The 17,451-nt window shown below is 41.5% G+C and overlaps 2 protein-coding genes across 2 annotated transcripts; one reads left to right on the forward strand and one right to left on the reverse strand.

Moving 5' to 3' along the window:
• Positions 1 to 10,516: 10,516 nt before the first annotated feature.
• Positions 10,517 to 12,742, reverse strand: LOC104575039 (TLR adapter interacting with SLC15A4 on the lysosome). Its single transcript, XM_010222356.2, has 2 exons — positions 12,679 to 12,742; positions 10,517 to 11,524 (listed from the first exon to the last, which is right to left on the reverse strand). The coding sequence occupies exon 2, from the start codon at positions 11,477 to 11,479 to the stop codon at positions 10,568 to 10,570; it is 912 nt and encodes a 303-aa protein (XP_010220658.2). The 5' UTR covers positions 11,480 to 11,524; positions 12,679 to 12,742; the 3' UTR covers positions 10,517 to 10,567.
• Positions 12,743 to 16,245: 3,503 nt separating this feature from the next.
• On the forward strand, positions 16,246 to 17,118 carry LOC148590824 (SH3 domain-binding glutamic acid-rich-like protein 3). The gene is made up of 3 exons (XM_088538441.1): positions 16,246 to 16,364; positions 16,463 to 16,630; positions 16,844 to 17,118. Exons 1-3 carry the CDS (start codon positions 16,317 to 16,319, stop codon positions 16,943 to 16,945), a joined length of 318 nt encoding a protein of 105 aa, XP_088394567.1. The 5' UTR covers positions 16,246 to 16,316; the 3' UTR covers positions 16,946 to 17,118.
• The last annotated feature ends 333 nt before the right edge of the window (positions 17,119 to 17,451 follow it).

Below are 17,451 nucleotides of genomic sequence, written 5' to 3' on the forward strand. Positions count from 1 at the left end.
TTAGTTTCCAGCTGGGAAACCCGCCTGGGAAGTCTCACCCTTTTGGTACGAAGTGCCCAAACAAAAGGCTTCTCTTCAGAGGCTTCCTTGAAGAAATGTCTCATGCACCTGTGGTCAGATACCCCCCCGGAAGGAAAATAAACCTACATCTGCTCTGGCAGCCAGGCCTTGACAGGACAGGTCCCACAAACAGCCCCATTCAAAAGAGAGCGACCTTACTGTGAACCTCCTGGGCTTGGGTGCCGTAATCCAGTCCCTACGGAGAGAGCACATGGCAGCAGTGTTACTGATAATCACATTTACCTCCTGGGAAATCAAGCAAAGCAACCGGCTTTCTCACGCTAAGTACAAAACCACAGTGCTGCACTGGAGGAAGGTCTCGTGTTCTAGAACAATAAATTTCAATAACTGTTTAAAGCTCCTGTCTGCATTAAGACCTATCAGGAAAAAATAAATCTCTTCTTTCTTCACTGCTTGAAAAGAGCCCCCAAAAGTCAAGAGACTTCTGTTTTGCTTACAAAAGTTTGACACACAGGCAAAATTTGTAGCAAGATGGGTAATAGCAAAATCTATCAGATACCTCTGACTAGGAACAGCTTCTGATTATGTCACAGGATGCAAAACTTTTTGGTCTTCAGGATTCTCCTAAGTCTCCAAATACCACTTTTTACATAAAACTGAATGTTAGTTTTAGGAAACAGAATTATTCACAACACTGCTAAATGTATTAATAATTCAGAGAACAAAAATACGTTGGAGAAATTTCTCTATTTTAGGTTAGTGATGCTTCACCAGGGATGAAATCAGTCCAAAATAACACATGTAATTAAAATACAGAGGCCCCAGGCTGTTGCAGACTAATCAATGGCCTATTTTTTTCTCTTCAGCTGGCTAAATGACACCAAACTTGGGCTGCCAATAACATGCTGGGGAACGATTTTTCTCCTATAAAGTCAAGACCAACATATCCTGCATTTGTCAGCATCAGACAAACTCCCTCTTTCTGGACTGACTTGAAAAGCCAGAGGACAAAAAGTCCTAGGAGATGGGACAGATGCAGGGAGACGTTCTTAAGGTGATTTCTTGGTACTTTACCACAGTTAATTTGAGTTTATAATATGCCTTTACCAGACTTGCTTACTTTAAAACACAGAAACATTCCTCCAATTAAAACTGCCTTCTAGCCAACTAAGTTTCTGTTTTCAATAATTCAACTCCATAGAGTTGGTGATATGGAAAGGGAAGCTATCGGATCCCTTGCTACTCAGAGAAGGATGTTTGGGTGTATCTGCTGTCCCTCCAGGAGGGAGCAGAAAGCTTCTCAGCAGGAGTCTGTGAAGGGGGACAAGCAGAGGCTGGGCAGTGAGAAGGGCACAGGGAGAGCAGCTGTAGGAAACACGTTAAAATCCTGGTTTCAGTGGAATTTCTTGTTGTTGGAAGAAAGTGATGCATTACCAGTGCCACATCGGAAAAGCTCTTCTCTCTCTTGAATTGCCAACCAGGTAACAAGGTGTCAGTGACAAGCACACAGCTGGATGGCTTTGACTAGCAGCAGCTGTGGATCTCCCATCTTCTTCCTCCAGTGAATCTGTTCCTCTTGCACTTTATTCCCGTCTGTAACAAGGGCTGCAATCCTGCATCAGGCTCTGTGCTGGTGGAGCAATGGATTCATATTCCTGTAAATTCATACTCGGACAAGGGCAGCACTAGAGCTTCGCTGCACAAACTACATTTCATCCAGCAAAGATTCAAGCACGTGCTTGAAAGCACCACTGTCCTCCTCAATCGAATTACTGCCTTGCTGTCCCTGTATCCATACAAGGTTACAAACAGCTTTTTGAAAGTATTTTGGCTGTAGTCTTTTTGCTACAGTGAAAATTTTTGAGTCTGCTCTCATTATTTTAAGAACACTCTTTTTCTTACGAAATGTTTTACCTTGATGTTCTATATACATTATTATGCTATTTACCTCAAGAAATTTCTTACATTTATCATTTTTCATTACATACTGGTTATAAATGAAATAAAAAACAAAGTAAAGACAGTGCTTTGCAAAATTCTACAATACTTTTTCTTCCTCCTGTAATGGCTATTGATGCTATTGAACTGCTTTTTAATGTGAGTACCATTTGATCATATGTTTATTGACATGCTTTCATTTTTTTTCTAATGCAATGTGCTTTCCCACATTTACAGGTTTCTGACCTCCGCAATTGTATTGACTGGTACCTTGTCTCTGGTGAAATGAACAGGATTATGAGCAGAACAAAGTATTCTGTAATATGCTAACAGTGATGGGAAGTCAGGCTCCTGTAATGAAAATGTTATGTTAAATTAAAACATTAATCATTTTAATAATTCCTATTATACTACTAAATTCGTGTCAGCGAATTATTTTCTTTACACTTTTTTGGCGTGGAAAGATGTGAAGTCTTTTTCTTTTATGTGATGTGAAATAGTTCTTTGCAGCAAGAAATCTTAGGGCCACAAGGATGCAGAAGGGACTGGAACACCTCTCAAATGAGAGGAGGGGACAGGCTGGCCTGCAGAAGGCTCAGGGGGATCATCCTGGTGTATAAATACCTGGCTGTAAAGGTGTAAAGGGTGCTGAGTGGTGCCAGTGACCAGACGAGGGGCAGTGGCACACACTGAAATGCCCCTCGAACGCTTCTTTACCATGAGGGTGGCTGAGCACTGGAACAGGTTGCCCCAAGATGCAGTGGAGTCTCCATCCTGGCAGTTACTGCAAACAAAACTGAGAACAAACCTACAAAGCAGCTTCCTCAACTGCATCTGCGAGGTCCCCTTGGGAAGGTAGTTTAAGCGTGGGATTTCCCTGCCTGTGCAGGGGCTGCTCCACAGAGCATCCGTGTCACCAGGTGTATCTGAGGGCCAAGGACTTACAGAATCCCAGGAAGCTGCACACATCAAGGGCCACCTGCTACCCGCAGAGCAAGTCCATCTTCACCCACAGGTCACCTGTGTTTATATGATCTGTTCCAAGAAAAAACAAAAATAAAGATGTTCAAATAAGTACTGGGGTGTTTAGTAGCATCAGAAAGGCCTAAGGCTTCTTCTCTCTCTGCGAGTCTCATTTCTCAATCCTTGAGAGTGTTCTGGAATCAAATGCCCCAAATGTCACTGGCTGTCATTGACATTCATGTGGATGTAGGAAGTGCCCTTCTTAATTCTTGTGCAGGTTCATTTTGGGGAAATAGTTGATGTTACAAAGGATTACAGTTCTTTGCCATCATACTTCAAACCTTATTTTCCTTCTCTCTTCAAAACCACATTTTTATGAAAGAGACCAGAAACAGATTTCCTGATAAACACCAAGAAATTTGGAAAGGGTCAGGTGATGACAGTGCAATGTTGCCAGAGAATGTTTAAATTCACAGACATTCTGTCCATTCTCAGTAGCTTTTTTTTCCTTCTGCATGTGCATAGTGCCCTAACTAAGGAACTTGGTTTTGAAAAACCGCCCATGCTATCTTTAAGTTTCAAACAGCATCTTTGCACTTTCTATAGGCCTTTTATTAGGCCCTGCAAAAGCTTTCCTGCCTCTGACTTCGACGCCACTTGTGGTAGAGCTGGGACAAGTCTAGTTTTCTGTTTGTCTGAAGGGAACTGGGTTGCAAGCAGATCCGTTTTCAGTTTCACCTAAAACCCCTCCTTTTGGCACAAAACAGCTAACCGTAATTTAGCTTTGCTCCCAAGCTAAATTAACATCAGTCTGGGAGAGCCAGGGGCTAAATCCAGCCGAAGGGAGCGCAGTCCCCAGGAACCAGCAGTGGTTAGGAAGTCGCCCCAGTAACTGCAGGGCCAAACAAGGGCTTTTCCCTAGCAGGACGAGCACGCGCCGTGCCCGGGTCACAGCGATGGTGGCACAGGGCCACCTCTGCCCTCTCTGCAGCGGGCCAGGCTGCGGGGAAGGAAGGATTTGGGGCGCTTCCTCTCCCCTGCTGTTCCTGCTGCAGTCACCTTAGTTTTGTAATCGGAGGATAAAACAGAAGCCAAAGAGGAAAATGAACCCTGGATTTCAACTCGGATTGAATAAATATCCAGAATTGTTTTTTTCCATTCACAACCAGCATTTATCACAGTGCACTTCTGAAACAGAACTCTTCTCAGCTGGGTCAGAAGCTGAGTGAGGATCAAGATAAAGTGAGGATCAAAATAACCAAAACCAAATCTTTTTTCCACCTCCCCCTTCCATGGAGATTGAATTAAGCAAAACCTCCAAACTCAGAATGGGAGAGAAAATGCTACACAAACCTAATGACCTTTGAGCTTTACAGGTGGCCCCACTCAAACCCTTGGCCTCAAAACACTATCAAGGGAACCAATTCACTGCTTTTCCACTGTGTGACACAGAAACGGCATCTCCTGGCAGCTGCGAAACCCTTCGATTCTTACCCAGGCCAATTTGTTCTAAACGGGCATCCAGCAGGTCTGTCTGAAAGCCATCCTCATGCAATGGCATTGCCTGTTCCCAGCAATCTGTACTGATAATCGGTTGGTACCGAGTTGGAGAAGTCGATGGTTAGAAAAGGGAAACGAGGCTGCAGCAGCTTCCTGTTTGAGCAAACACAACCAGCACAAACATGCGGGCACATGGTTTTCCAGTTTAATACTACGTACACAAAACTCCGGCGTTAAACTTTTTGCTTTCTGTTCCAGAAAAGAAGTCAGTTAATTCAGCTAATAGCAAGAGGAATAAGAACGAACAAAATCTGTTCATTTAAAACTTCAAGTCAACATTCTTTGGAAATTATTTTGCAATTATGTTCCTAATTCCAGTAAGTTCACAAAATTTATTAATTTAAAACAAGGTAGGGTCTACCTTAATATAGTTTACGTAGACAGAAAGGGCACAAGTGGCTGTTCTTTTGCTCTACTTTACGGCTGGGAAAGAATTCAGGGTCTTTCCATAGAAAACGTCAAATCAGGATAAATGAGCAATTGCAACAAAATATGATACTGAATGAACCACAGAGGAGAACTTCAGGAGAGGCCAAGAGTTTGGCAGGTTAATCTGCCAAACACAGTTATGCGGAAAAAACAAGAAAGAAACATAAAAAGTATCTAGACTGGTCACCATTTAAGAATGTGGCATCATACTCACAATTCTACCCTTAATCTAGTAGAATTGAATAACAACAAATGCATAATTACATCAAACCTTTCATGACCAGCGTGTGTATGCTCAGCACTTTGTTAACTTTTGCTAATGAAATAATAAATACTACCATATCCAATTTATAGGTATGAGGAATGGACAAAACACTTCAAATTGGTAGGAATCATAGCATATGTTACGAATGTGGCAATGTAAGCAAAAGTGACTGGAGATGAGAAATGAGGCAAAAATTGCAACACAGGATATTTTGAGATTATGTTATTGCACAAAACAAGAAATTCTTGAATTGGAAGCTTTAAGGCTACCTAAAAAGTAATTCAAAAGTTTACATACCGTCAATATTGTAAGAGCATATTTCTACAGTTTGGAGTCATTTACTGATAAATTTGCAACCCTTCTATAGTACAACCAATGACTCAATTCATAGCTCAGCTATCTTATTTTCTAAATGCTCAAAGGAACAACAGAAAGCCATAATTTTCTATGGCTTTTAATATTAAGAAAAAAAATAGAGCATGCAAAATAAAAGACTGAACACAATTCATGGAGCTCCAGTGGAACTCCAAGCATAGACCATGTGTTAAATCAGTACGGGGCATGTTACATTTAGATATTGCAGGATCAGATTTTGTGGAAAAGCCTGATACAAAAGCATGACAAATGAACAAGGGCCATATCATGTTGGTTAAGAGAAACTGAAGAACTCCAACTTCAGTGAACAGAAGTCCACATTCATAGTTAGACTAGTATTTCCAGGCCCTGTGTAGACTGCAAAGGGAAATTCAAGTTAGCAGCTCTCTTTGTGGTTAATTCAACTGCAGTAAAACTATCAAAATACCCATGTAAGTCAGTTTTTGCTAACTAGCCACCACTGCTGACGGACAGATCAAATCACAGAGTGCAGCTCAGGATGCCACATTTCAATTGTACGTAACTGGAGCTGTATTTAAGATACTGTTTCCATGAAATTCTATTTATATGAAATAGAGAGGACCCCCTGCAAGTCTGTCTTGCTGCTTCTTCTATGGTTGGTTGTAAAGACACAGCTCCTCTGCCCTGCAGAGGAGGGCATTCACAGTGTGAAATTTAAGAGACCCTGCTCACCTGCCACTCAGCACATAAAAAGTAATCAGCAAATAAAGGAAACTGGCAAGATTTTGTATTGTTACCCAGAAATGGCAACTGAAAAGATTTCTCCCTGAAAGAGAACCCTAAGGAAAAATCCCAAAGAAAATGGCATGTAAAAATCTTACTCACCTATGTGGGCTTAGTCACCTTCTGCAAGGGTTTATTTTCCACCACTAACAAAAGAAAACAGGCTGGCGAGTGAGGTCCTAACTCTGTGTCTCGGTTAAATCGAACAGATTTAACCCAGCGAGCACAGCTTCTTTCGGGGTCCTGGTCACAGTACTTGATGAATGTCTCTGTGGGAATGCAAAACGAGAACTGGAAATAAAAGTGGAAAACTCCTGCCAATATTCCTCCTTCGATTTAAGATTTTCTGGCACGTGCATAAACATAACTGCCAGCTGCAATTTGGTCTCATGTGTGTGACCTGTAGAATATGGCACTGCTTTCATTTGTAATAAAACACATCTGCTGTCCTTCAGCAGTCTGGAAAAGCTGGAAAAGTCTGGAAAATCACCTCCTAAGTGATTTTCCTATGTAATTTGAGCTTACTGAGCCACTTCTCCTGCTAGTGAAAATGGGTGCAACTCCAATGCAGCTGATAGAATTTTCTCACTTAAATCCAGAATGCAGCTCAGTATTTTTCAAATTGAAATAAAGCTGAAGCATGTCATTATTTGAAATGTGTCAATTAAAACAAAAAGAAACTAACAATAGAATTTAAGTGGATAATAAAGGCTACAGATTAAAGCTCTTCTCATAGCATTGCTTGTTATGTTGCGTTTTCATTCTAATGTTCACATTAGAGATAAAATCCATATACCTGTGCAAATTCTGCATGGGATAGGATCAACACAGCTTCATAGCAATCTGGGATTCTGGCAAATTTAGAATATTCATTTTCCTATGGTCTCCTCTTCTGCCAGTCCATTTCTTTAACAAGGAGAGGAGCTATTCTGTGGGGTTCCTCCCACTGCAGCAGTTCTCAACACTCAGCAGCTTCTGCTGCTGCCGTTAACATCAGTGTTAAAGCTGCAGTTGACGTCCAAGATCTAAGGTTAAGGTTAATGTTAGAGCTAAGTATAGAATTCCTCCTTCACTTTTCTCCAGGCTGGGAAGAAGCACAGGAGAAAAAAAAAAAAAAAAAAAAAACAACACCACCACCACCAGAACATGCAGCTCAGCCCTAAACTCTGACTTCCACATTTCTTGAGGAAAAACCTTATGCAATTAACTTATTTTAAGATTTCAGTTGAACTATAAATATGTCCCAGGGGAGATAAAAGGCTAGGCCAAGGCAGCACGACTGCCACAGAAGAGTTTCTTTATTCTGAATATTTCTCCTCTCACCTTCACTTAGCTTATTTTCAAAAAGGAACATTTTAGGGTGCTTCCTGCTCTGGACTCCTCCAAAGTGTAATGAAGTCATTCAGCCTCTTCCAAAGGACTTTTGACTCGGTTTTTCATGCTGAGAAGGTAATTAATTAGACACATACAATTAGGGAAGTGCATAAAAACAACAAAATATCCTTTCCCATCATCCCCTTGAAAATCATGAAGCAGTTTCAACATACACTCCCTGCACTACTAGTGTCAATGAGAAATTTTAAACAGGGCAAGGAATATCCAGTTAAGGCTGTGACATTTATGAGTTTGATTTGGTTTTATAAGACTATTTTATAAATGTACCTAGGCAAACACAGCAGCTGAGAAGGTTTGTTATATAGTACTGTCTTTGCCCATCACTTGCAGCAGGAGGAAGGGATTGTAGTCTCCCCAAACCACTCCTCCCTGTGGGAATGGATTCTTCTTACTGCTGCCCATCTCCAAACTCCAGCATCTTGCACCTCTTCTGTACCTGGGAAAATACCCAGGCTACCACAATGCTACCATGGGAGAGTCACCTCAGATCCAACACTGTGTGGGACAAACAAACAAAAATAGGAAGATTGAAAGTTAAATATTCACATGAGAAACAAATATTAAAAACAGGATTTTCAAAGACAGCTGAAGGAAATGAAGGCCGTGTTTTCAAGGGAATCCAGGAGAAGTGGAGCCCATCCTCCTGAAGCCCCATGCCCAACCTGTGTAACAGCTGGAAAACACCTCAAAGCCAGGGGTATTCACTCTACTTGGTCTCTGAATTAGTTTGATGCTGAGATAGATTGTAAGAATAAACCTATCAGATCAGCCTTCTCTGCAAATTCATTTTTTTTTTAATCTATCTTTAAGATTTGAAGTTTGGTCTCAAAGTGGAATACACATGCTTGCATTTGCATTTGTTAGCCATTACGCACATAAACTCATTGAGCCAGGCACATTAGTTAAGTTCTACCAGTGCTAAAAGAGATCGAAAGGCATCAGAAAAGGTCACAATCTTAAGATATCTTGTACTTCCCCTGCCATGACGCATGCTGCTATATTTAGTAGACTGTTTGGCATCCCATAGGAGAACTGCACAGAGGTGACCAGTTGCATCATCCTGCAGAAGAAGCCCCACGTCACGAGCAAGCAGCACAAGAGCAGTCTTTTATGCAAGTATAGCACATTAAAGACCCCCTATGCTTTTAGTCTGTAAACGTCCTTCTCTATGGGGAAAACCAGGCACAATCTCAACTCTAAGGCCCATCACATCACTTGTGTAGCAGTAAACATAGCTAATCAAGCTAAAATACTTGAAGCGAGAGCTCCAAGGTGAATCCCTTGGTAAATCCGACCTTCTCAATGTTCTGAGGTATTCTTTCAAGCCTACTGATATTTTTGCTATAAATGCTGCCTTCACTGATGATTTAAAATATAAAGATGTGGGATTCAAATAAATAAATAAAAGGAAAAAAAGAACTTTGATCTGTTCAAAGGACTGATGAGATGTCAAGGGCCTTGATTTACAAAAGCAAGAATGTTTGCATTTGATGTATTATTACCCAAAGATCACACGATCCTTCATATTCTCTTAGAAGGTTGACAAAGATTTAGAAAATGCACAATACATATCAGAATTTAAGAGATGTATCTCAAAAAAGGTAGTTTTGCTTTACCCTAGTTGTTACAAAACAAGTTTCACTGAGTTCTTTTATAACTGGTCTCATACACGTGCATTAACCAAATAAAGTATTAAACTAGCTCTATAGCACAAACCAATGAAGCTTAAAATCATACTCATATCTCTAATAGTTGGGTTTAGATTTCATAATTATCAACCTAGAACTGCAGGTGTGTCAAATCATATTTAGTCAGAATACAAGTGAGTGGTTTGCCTACTAGTAGAAAACTTCTGCTGTCAATAAAACAGCCTAGTTCATACATCAATTTTCAACAGCAACACTGTTATTGATTTCCAGTTAAAATACTTACTGAGATGTGACCAACCAAAAAGGAAAAACATTTGAAGGTTTAGCAAGCAATTTTCCCTAGTGAGTTTTCCACTTACACTTCCAAATGAAGATGGAAAAGAATCTGCAGTATTTTTTCAGGAATGTTGCAAGAGTCTGAACAGCTAAGACTCTATAAGAGCTTCCTTTCTAAGGAAATAAAAAGAGTCTATTTATACTAAAAATGCAAAAGATAGATAAAATAATAACATAATGACAGAAACATGTTTTTAAAACAGAAAAATAAAACACAATCTTGATCATGTATTTCATCTGTTAGAAATTTATTGATTTTTCATTGTAACATACTTATGCAATACATTCATATGCAATAACATCAGGTTCTCTGGAGTGTCTTGATCAATGTTTAAGGCTGATATTTTGTATTCATGATGCTCCATACAAAAAATACAGAGTTTTGAACCTTTATATCTGCTGACTAGACCTACTGACCCAGGAAATATTTTCTCAGCCACTGACAAAGCAAAATTTATTGGACTTTGGATTCAGCAATATAGCTGAAGACCAAGTTTTCATCATTCCAGTTCAAAGACAATTTGACTCTTTTCATTACTGGAGGGATGAGTTACCCTCTTGCATGATAATTTTACCAGCATTTATTCCTTGACTGATTGTTCTTGCAGGAGTAAATCCAAAGGCACCTGAATTTAATTACTCACAGAGCCAGAGTCTTATAAGTGAGGAACCACACCATCTAAATATATGGCTGAACAGCATTTTAGAGAAAAGTTCATTTCTCATTCTATATTAGAAAAAGACATCTGTGAATTTTATCTTCCTTTGGTAAGATCACCATAGACAAACTATGTTAAATGTCAAAACATTTGAAAAAGTCTGTAGTGCCTAATGTTTTCTTCCCAAATCCAATCTGCATTCATCTCTTCAGCTATTTCAGTTATGATGTGAATTATATCCTGTGGCTGTTTTCCACACATTCTAAGTTTGAGATCTGCAAGTTTGGAGTACTAAATTCAGAGCTATTTCCATTGGTAGCATTACGCAAACTAAACAAGGCTAGAGAGTGTAAGAGCACCTCTCTGGCTTTAGATGTTTCTATGTTCTGCTCCTGGGATATCTGAAAGCTTATCTGGTTCAAGTTATTCCTTATGAAACTGCAAGTCAGGAGGTTTGTTACAGAACCACACCTGGCCAGGCTTTCTTCAAAAAATTGTTTATAGAGCTCTGCCACTTTTCTTTCCATGTAGTTGTTGAGCACAGAGTTTGAAAGAGGCTCTTCACAGAGTGCCATACTCCTTTCTCCAGTTTCCTCTCCAGGCAGGGACTTTATACCTGTCTTCTCAATATGCTGAGACACAGGGGATTGACCTAGAGGGATATCTGCAGACCGCAGAACGGGGCCACCTTGAAGTTCATCATACACATGGTCCAAAACACAACCTGAATCACACATATGGTCACCCACATGGTCTCCCCCAATATGCAAGTCAGGATAGTTTTGATAAATGCTGTTGCATGACCAGGATTTGTACAAATCCAGCTGCTCATTATTTTGTTCTCTTTGGGGAATATGTAAAGGTGGTGATGTGGTTCCCCCAACACGGATTTTCTGATCTTCTGCAGGTAAGCCCTTCATAGATTTCCAGTGAGGGTTTCTCTTGTGTTCCATTTTGCTAATTTTAGCAATGATCTGCTCCTGCTGCTCATGTCTAGCAGCAAACTCTTTAATTTTTGGATCATCTACAAGTTCCTCTCTCCAGATTCCCTCCTTAACCTTTTTGGTTGGATGACATTTGTGAGGCTTATCTCGAGCAGGGATTTCTTTATATACGAGTCCAGTTAAGACGCCTTCTGCCAACATGATGACAAGTGGTAGAAAGTCTAATCACCAGACTTCCATATAGACCTGTGAGTGAAAGACAGACATGTAAAGTACTTCATACTTATTTAGGGAAAAAAAAAAAAAAACACTGTGAGGACTAATGTAAAATCAAAAAATTTCACTTGTTGTCTGCATTTTATCATTATCAGTTGCAAATCATTTTTTTCCATTGAAAGATAAGAAATTATTATCTAGGGCCTGACAGAGCAAGACAGTGAAGCTGGACTTAGAAGCTGATTCTAATCCTATGAAGTGCTGGGGACCTTCAGAAGATATGGATAGTTCTTCATGCCTATTAAAACTGCATCCCAAATGCAGCACTTGAATATTCACATGTACAAGAGTTTTTAAGGCTTCCTCTTAAAAAGGTGATTTAAAAAGACATGAAGAGTTAACTTGGCTTCCCCAACAACAGTTTAACAGCAGACTGTGTATAGTAGCATGCTTTTATCCCAAGGCTCCATAGTTTTATTAAGTGCACATGAATAATTAAAAGCGAGCCTACATGCCTCAAAATCTACTGTGCTTTAGCACTCCTTTCATTTCGTTTTAATTCATCTGCTGTTAAAACCGATGGGAATCTTTCAGGCTAAACACTATGTGCTAAATCCCCTGAAGAACTGCAATGCCCTTTGTACCCTTGCAAGAAATCAACTGAAAACTCTACTCATATCACAGACAGCTAAGGCTGGATTCCCCTCCACTCTTTTAAGCATAAATTGCATTTCCCCCCCACTGGAGGAATGGAATATGCTTGCAAGTGAGACTAAAGCGGACAGGAAAGGCAGCACACCTTCCTCTGGTCACTTCAGAACTTTTTACTTCATCTAAAGAACCATTGACATATGCAAAAAGTGGGGAAATATTTTCTGAAGCATTTAAGGGACTTAGGAAATAAAGTGCCATTCTCAAGAGAGACGAGGACACTTTGAAGTATAAATCTTGTTGAATGTCAGTGGAACTAAGAATACTCCATGACTAATTTACTTTTGAAAAACCATATGCATGGACCCAGACCCTTACATGTCTTACCTATATTGCTCTGAAAATGCTCATAGTGCTAAAATAAGAGCCAAAACATGTCAACCTTTAAAAACTATATTCTTTTCAAAATGAAGTAAATGCATTCTGGAACAAAACATAACGAAAAAGAAAAAAAGGACAAAGCCCAGACTTACCAATTCTAAGAGGGTAAAAAAGGTGGATAATCACGTAGCCTAGAATTCTGCTACTGAAACTGCTCTCTCATATAGATTCTCTCATACTCTGTCTTCGTTGTCGTCTGTGTGAACAGTAACTACAGAGCATTTAGTTCCTCATTTGTATTCCTGTTGAAACAGAAGTGGTCCCAGTGGAAAAATGTCTGGTTTTAGAGTACTGAGTGACAACCAATCTAAAAGAGGATGTTAAAAAAGTGAATTGAGATATCTCTGAGTGTGGTGCAATGCTGACAAGTTGCATAACTGCTACTTAATACATCGTTTAAAAGCAACAAAAATTACTAAATGATCCAGATGTCTGTACTTCACCAGGCTGTTCAAAATAGAAACTGAATTCCACTGAATACTTCCATCTATATTAAAGTTCACTTTTGATATTACCATCCACCTGACTTACAGAGGCAATGTTATTTATAACATTTCCCCTTTTGAAAAAAAAAATGCAAAATTGGTAATCTTGTGACCTTCTTCTACTGGGAAACAAATTGACATTATGTCCTCATCAGAATACAATGAAAACTTATTTCTCTATAAAGAATAAATATAAGAATCTGTCGCTCTACAGGTAGTAGTATCAAGCAACTGGAAATAGTCTCTGCTCACTGATCCAAGCCACCTTGCCGGGGCTCAAAAATTATCCATCTCTCAAATGTCTATCACAGGTGCTTCCATGTGTTTTTTCCATGTTTCCTTACTTTAACCTGTAGCACAAATACAACCTGCTCAGCCCCCTGCTCTGAATTTTTTGTCATATCCCTTATAGTTAAAGATCATTGAGTCATGGGCAACAGGTAGCTCCCGGCCAGCCTTGATGCACAACTCAAATGCTTGATTCAACTTCTTTTTTTCATGCATTCCAGGTATCTTAAGAAAGAAGAGTCTGCAGCTCCTTCAGGAGGTTGCACAGCAGCTGTTTCTCCCAATTGTTTCATGTGTTTCACTGTCCAACACTGCTGTAGCAATGTATATAAATATTACAAGATTCCTGGCAGAATATACGACAGCATGAGGAAAAGTACAACGGAGATTTATGGAAGATAGAGCTAGAAGAGATAGAGCTATAACATGGAAGTAGATTATAATCTCCTTTAACATTGAAGTGTTCTGTGAGTTTAGATCTATAATTTTGCAAAACTAAATTAATGTTATAAGATCTGTACCTTTCACTCAATGCACAAAAATGCTGCCCCCAAAATACAGTCTGTCACTTCACAGGGGCTAAGCCAGAGCTCAGGCATAGAGTCACCCTACAGTCCCAAGGACTAGGCCAAAAGCAGGTCCACAGAATTTGTTAAATTTCCCTCTTCTCGGAAGGAAAATAAGTAAATAAATAAAAATCACAAGTTGGTTCTCACCAATCAACTACCCTTAAGTTCTTAAATAGACACTGCTTAGCATAGTGGTAGAAGTGGAAAAAAAAATAACAAAACTCCAGAGTAAAGACAGCAATGCAGCCATATCTCGGTTGCAACCCATCATTCAACATGTTTTGGCAGCAAAATTCTGACTGCACCTTAGCTACATGAGTTCAGTTTTCACAGGATAGATTTGCTGATTTGTGTGCAACCTGGGCAGTGCTCTTGCCCCCTGCCTTGACAGGGGCAACCGCACAGGAAACGGGGGGACTCCAGTTCCTTCTAACCTCGCCTCCTTCATCAGGTTTATAATTAGCACCAGCTGTAGTTGTATTTTTCATGAAGCAATTTCAACAAAACACCAAAGCAGCAGAGAGAGAGAGAGAGAAAAGAGAATTTAAAAAATAAAATAAAATAAAGCTAAGGAAATTAGTCATTTGACTGATTAAAAACAAGTCACATTTCATTTCATTTCAGTTGTACTTAAGTTGTACTTAGATTCACAAAAATAAAATAAGAACAAGACCGGCACCTCAGTTAACTTGAAAGTCTGAATATAGATTATAGTTGGAAGAACAGAGGCAGCAAGACAAGGACGTCTGAATCCTCCGGCTAACCTTAAAGCAGAATATCTATAATGACAAATGATACTTGACTGTATCATTCATATATGAGAAAGTAAAACATAGCAGCAATACTGCAGAAATTAATACTGCAGAAATGTAAATAAGTACCTTATTTCAGCTCAAACTAGGTATTTTATAGGCATATAAAGATGAAATAGAAGTTGACTACATTAAATAATATTTTTAAAGTATAGTTATTGCAATTTTTTGTTTTCCATTTAAACTAGCAGTACTTTGTTTTAACCACCTGGCTTCTTTGAGGCTCAGGAACATGTTTGCGCAGCAGCTCTTCATTTATCTAAACACAGATTCCTTTTTTTTTTTTTTAATTTCTCTTGTGATTACCTTATTCTATGTGATAAAAGAGTCACGTTATCAACACTTATCTACAAATAAAAAGCAGTCCAAAAAATCTGATCTTTCTCTTATCAAAACTCACTCCTGTTAAGTACTAGCATGCAAGCAGGAAAAAAGGACCCGGTTAAAAGCAGTTATTCCTTCTATCCCTACAACCTGGGTTTGTATTTGTGGGGTTCCCCATGGGGTGAAGACAAAGAGCCTCAGCCAAATCCTTCTGCCCGCTTGCAGCTTCTGCTCAAGCCATGCACACACTGCAGCAGCTCCAGCACAGAATGTATATTTAAAACAAAAGGTAAGCGCTGTATTTCTGCAAGCACAGTGTGTCAGGACTGACGCTGGTGACCGGCGCCATCCCCAGCCCGCGGCACCGCGTCCCTCTCGTGCCACCTGCCGATCACCCCGCTCCCCCGGAGGCTCCTCCATCTTCGCAGGCCAAAGCAGCGGATTAACGGGGTTTCTATCCGCTACAGAGCTGTAGTTTCTAGAGGGAATAGATTTCTTCATTGGGAAATAGAAATTCAGCACTGTTAACATTAAGAAAAAAAAATGCTAACAAGTGCTCTTAGCAATTTCTTTCTACTTGGGATTGAAACTGCCAAATGGCCGCTAACTCACATGGCTGCACACACCACACACACTGGGCTTTTTGCAGCTTAAATACACTCAATTACTCGGGATGCCCAAGAGCTTTTGCTACCACAGAATCCCATTTTACCACACAGCAAACAGTAACAGGCACAGAGAAGAACCAAGCTTGGAGCGGTTACAGGGGCTCACCAAGGAGACCACAACCAGCCAGGTCTCCACCTGTAGCTGGAAAAGGACCGAGACTCGTTAGTCACTCGTGTCTTCGGGCGCACAACCTCCCTGGAGCGCTGAAGGTGCAGCCAGCGGGGGCCTCACAGGGCGCCCGGCGGGAGCCGCGGGTGGAGGAAACCCGAGTGGGCGCAACGGCCGGGAGCCCCGGAGAGGCGGCACCGCGCCACGTTCCCAAAGCCGGGAAGGGCAGCGCGGCCGGAGCCCGCGGGGAGGCGCCTGACGGGAGGAACCGCGGCCGCGCTCAGCGCGCAGCAGCCGCGACACCGCTCCCCTCAGGGAGCCGCGCGAGCACCGCCGCCAACGGCCGCCCGGCTCTGACTGACAAGCGGAGCGGCCAATCAGAGCGGGCCGGGGGCGGGGCAACAGCGCGGCGACTGTTGGTTGCCGCAGCAACCGCGCGGCGACTGTTGGTTGCCACAGCAACCGCGCGGCGGCCATGGGCTCCATCAAGGTGTACTACAGCAGCGTGACGGGCTCTCGGCAGGTGAGCGGCGGCCGCGGCGAGGCGAGCGGCGGCGGCGCGGGCGGAGCGGCCGCAGCGGCGGCGCCGCCTCGGCTCGGGGCCGCTCCCTGTGCGCGCAGGTGCGGCAGAGACAGGCCGAGGTGCGGCGGATCCTGGAGGGCAACCGGCTGCGCTACGAGCTCATCGACGTGTCCGTGAGCGAGGGGCGGCTGCGGGAGATGCGCGACAAGGCGGGCGACCCGCAGGCCATGCCGCCGCAGATCTGCAACGGCGACCAGTACTGCGGAGTAAGGGCCGAGCCCTGCCAGGGCACCGCGGCCTCCTCACTGGCTGCTGCCTGTTTCGTGCGGGTTCAGTGCTGTGGTTACGGTGGCGAATCCAGGTTTTCGCCTGGGTAACAAACAGCTTGTCCTAGGCGCTGGGGAAGGATGTGAGGCAAGGGATGCCCACGGGAATTGTCTCGCTCGGTGACATTACCATGTTTTCTCCTTGTTTTTAAGGATTTTGAGATGCTGTACCAAGCAACTGAAAACAAAGAAGTGCCCAAGTTCCTGAGGATGACCTCGGCAGACGAGCCGGTACGAGAGGAAATTGCAATCTGAAGGACTCTCTTTGGCATTTGGTTGTTCATGATTGGGACGTACTACATGTGCATATTTTGAGAATAAACACCCAGGAATTTATGGTGATGCAATGCTTCAATTTTCCATAGTAGAACAGTGATCTCTCCTTCATCGTCTTCAGGCAGCTTTTACCATCCTTTTGCATTTTCTAGAGAGTTTTACAACACAAATCAAAATTGTTCATGCTAAACTTCTCAACCTAAAATACACAATTACATAGTATGGATGAATCGTAAAATACTTAGGCTTTTGTGGGGCACTTGTTAAAAGATAATTACCTGGTAATTACTTAGTTCCTGATCTATTCAGATGGGCCTCACACCTTGTCCTTTTTTTTATGCTAAGTGTAATTAACCCCTTTCCAGAATAGACATGTCATGATAATCTCCATTCTGCTTTCATGAGAGCACCTGGCAGTTTCACCAGCTGATTTATGTTCATAATACTTGCTTTGTATAACAAAAGAACCTTCCAACATGGCTTAA

The sequence above is a fragment of the Tinamus guttatus genome, unplaced genomic scaffold, assembly GCF_059628265.1.
Source record: "Tinamus guttatus ecotype Peru unplaced genomic scaffold, ASM5962826v1 Tinamus_guttatus_pri_ptg001087l, whole genome shotgun sequence".
Taxonomy (NCBI): domain Eukaryota; kingdom Metazoa; phylum Chordata; class Aves; order Tinamiformes; family Tinamidae; genus Tinamus; species Tinamus guttatus.

What these genes read in the sequence shown, in the direction of transcription:
- LOC148590824 (XM_088538441.1), top strand. Translation starts at nt 16,317, where the DNA reads ATGGGCTCCATCAAGGTGTACTACAGCAGCGTGACGGGCTCTCGGCAG. An exon ending in GCGTGACGGGCTCTCGGCAG is followed by an intron (nt 16,365 to 16,462) that starts GTGAGCGGCGGC and finishes CTGTGCGCGCAG; the next exon opens with GTGCGGCAGAGACAGGCCGA. An exon ending in ACGGCGACCAGTACTGCGGA is followed by an intron (nt 16,631 to 16,843) that starts GTAAGGGCCGAG and finishes CTTGTTTTTAAG; the next exon opens with GATTTTGAGATGCTGTACCA.
- LOC104575039 (XM_010222356.2), bottom strand. Translation starts at nt 11,479, where the DNA reads ATGTTGGCAGAAGGCGTCTTAACTGGACTCGTATATAAAGAAATCCCT.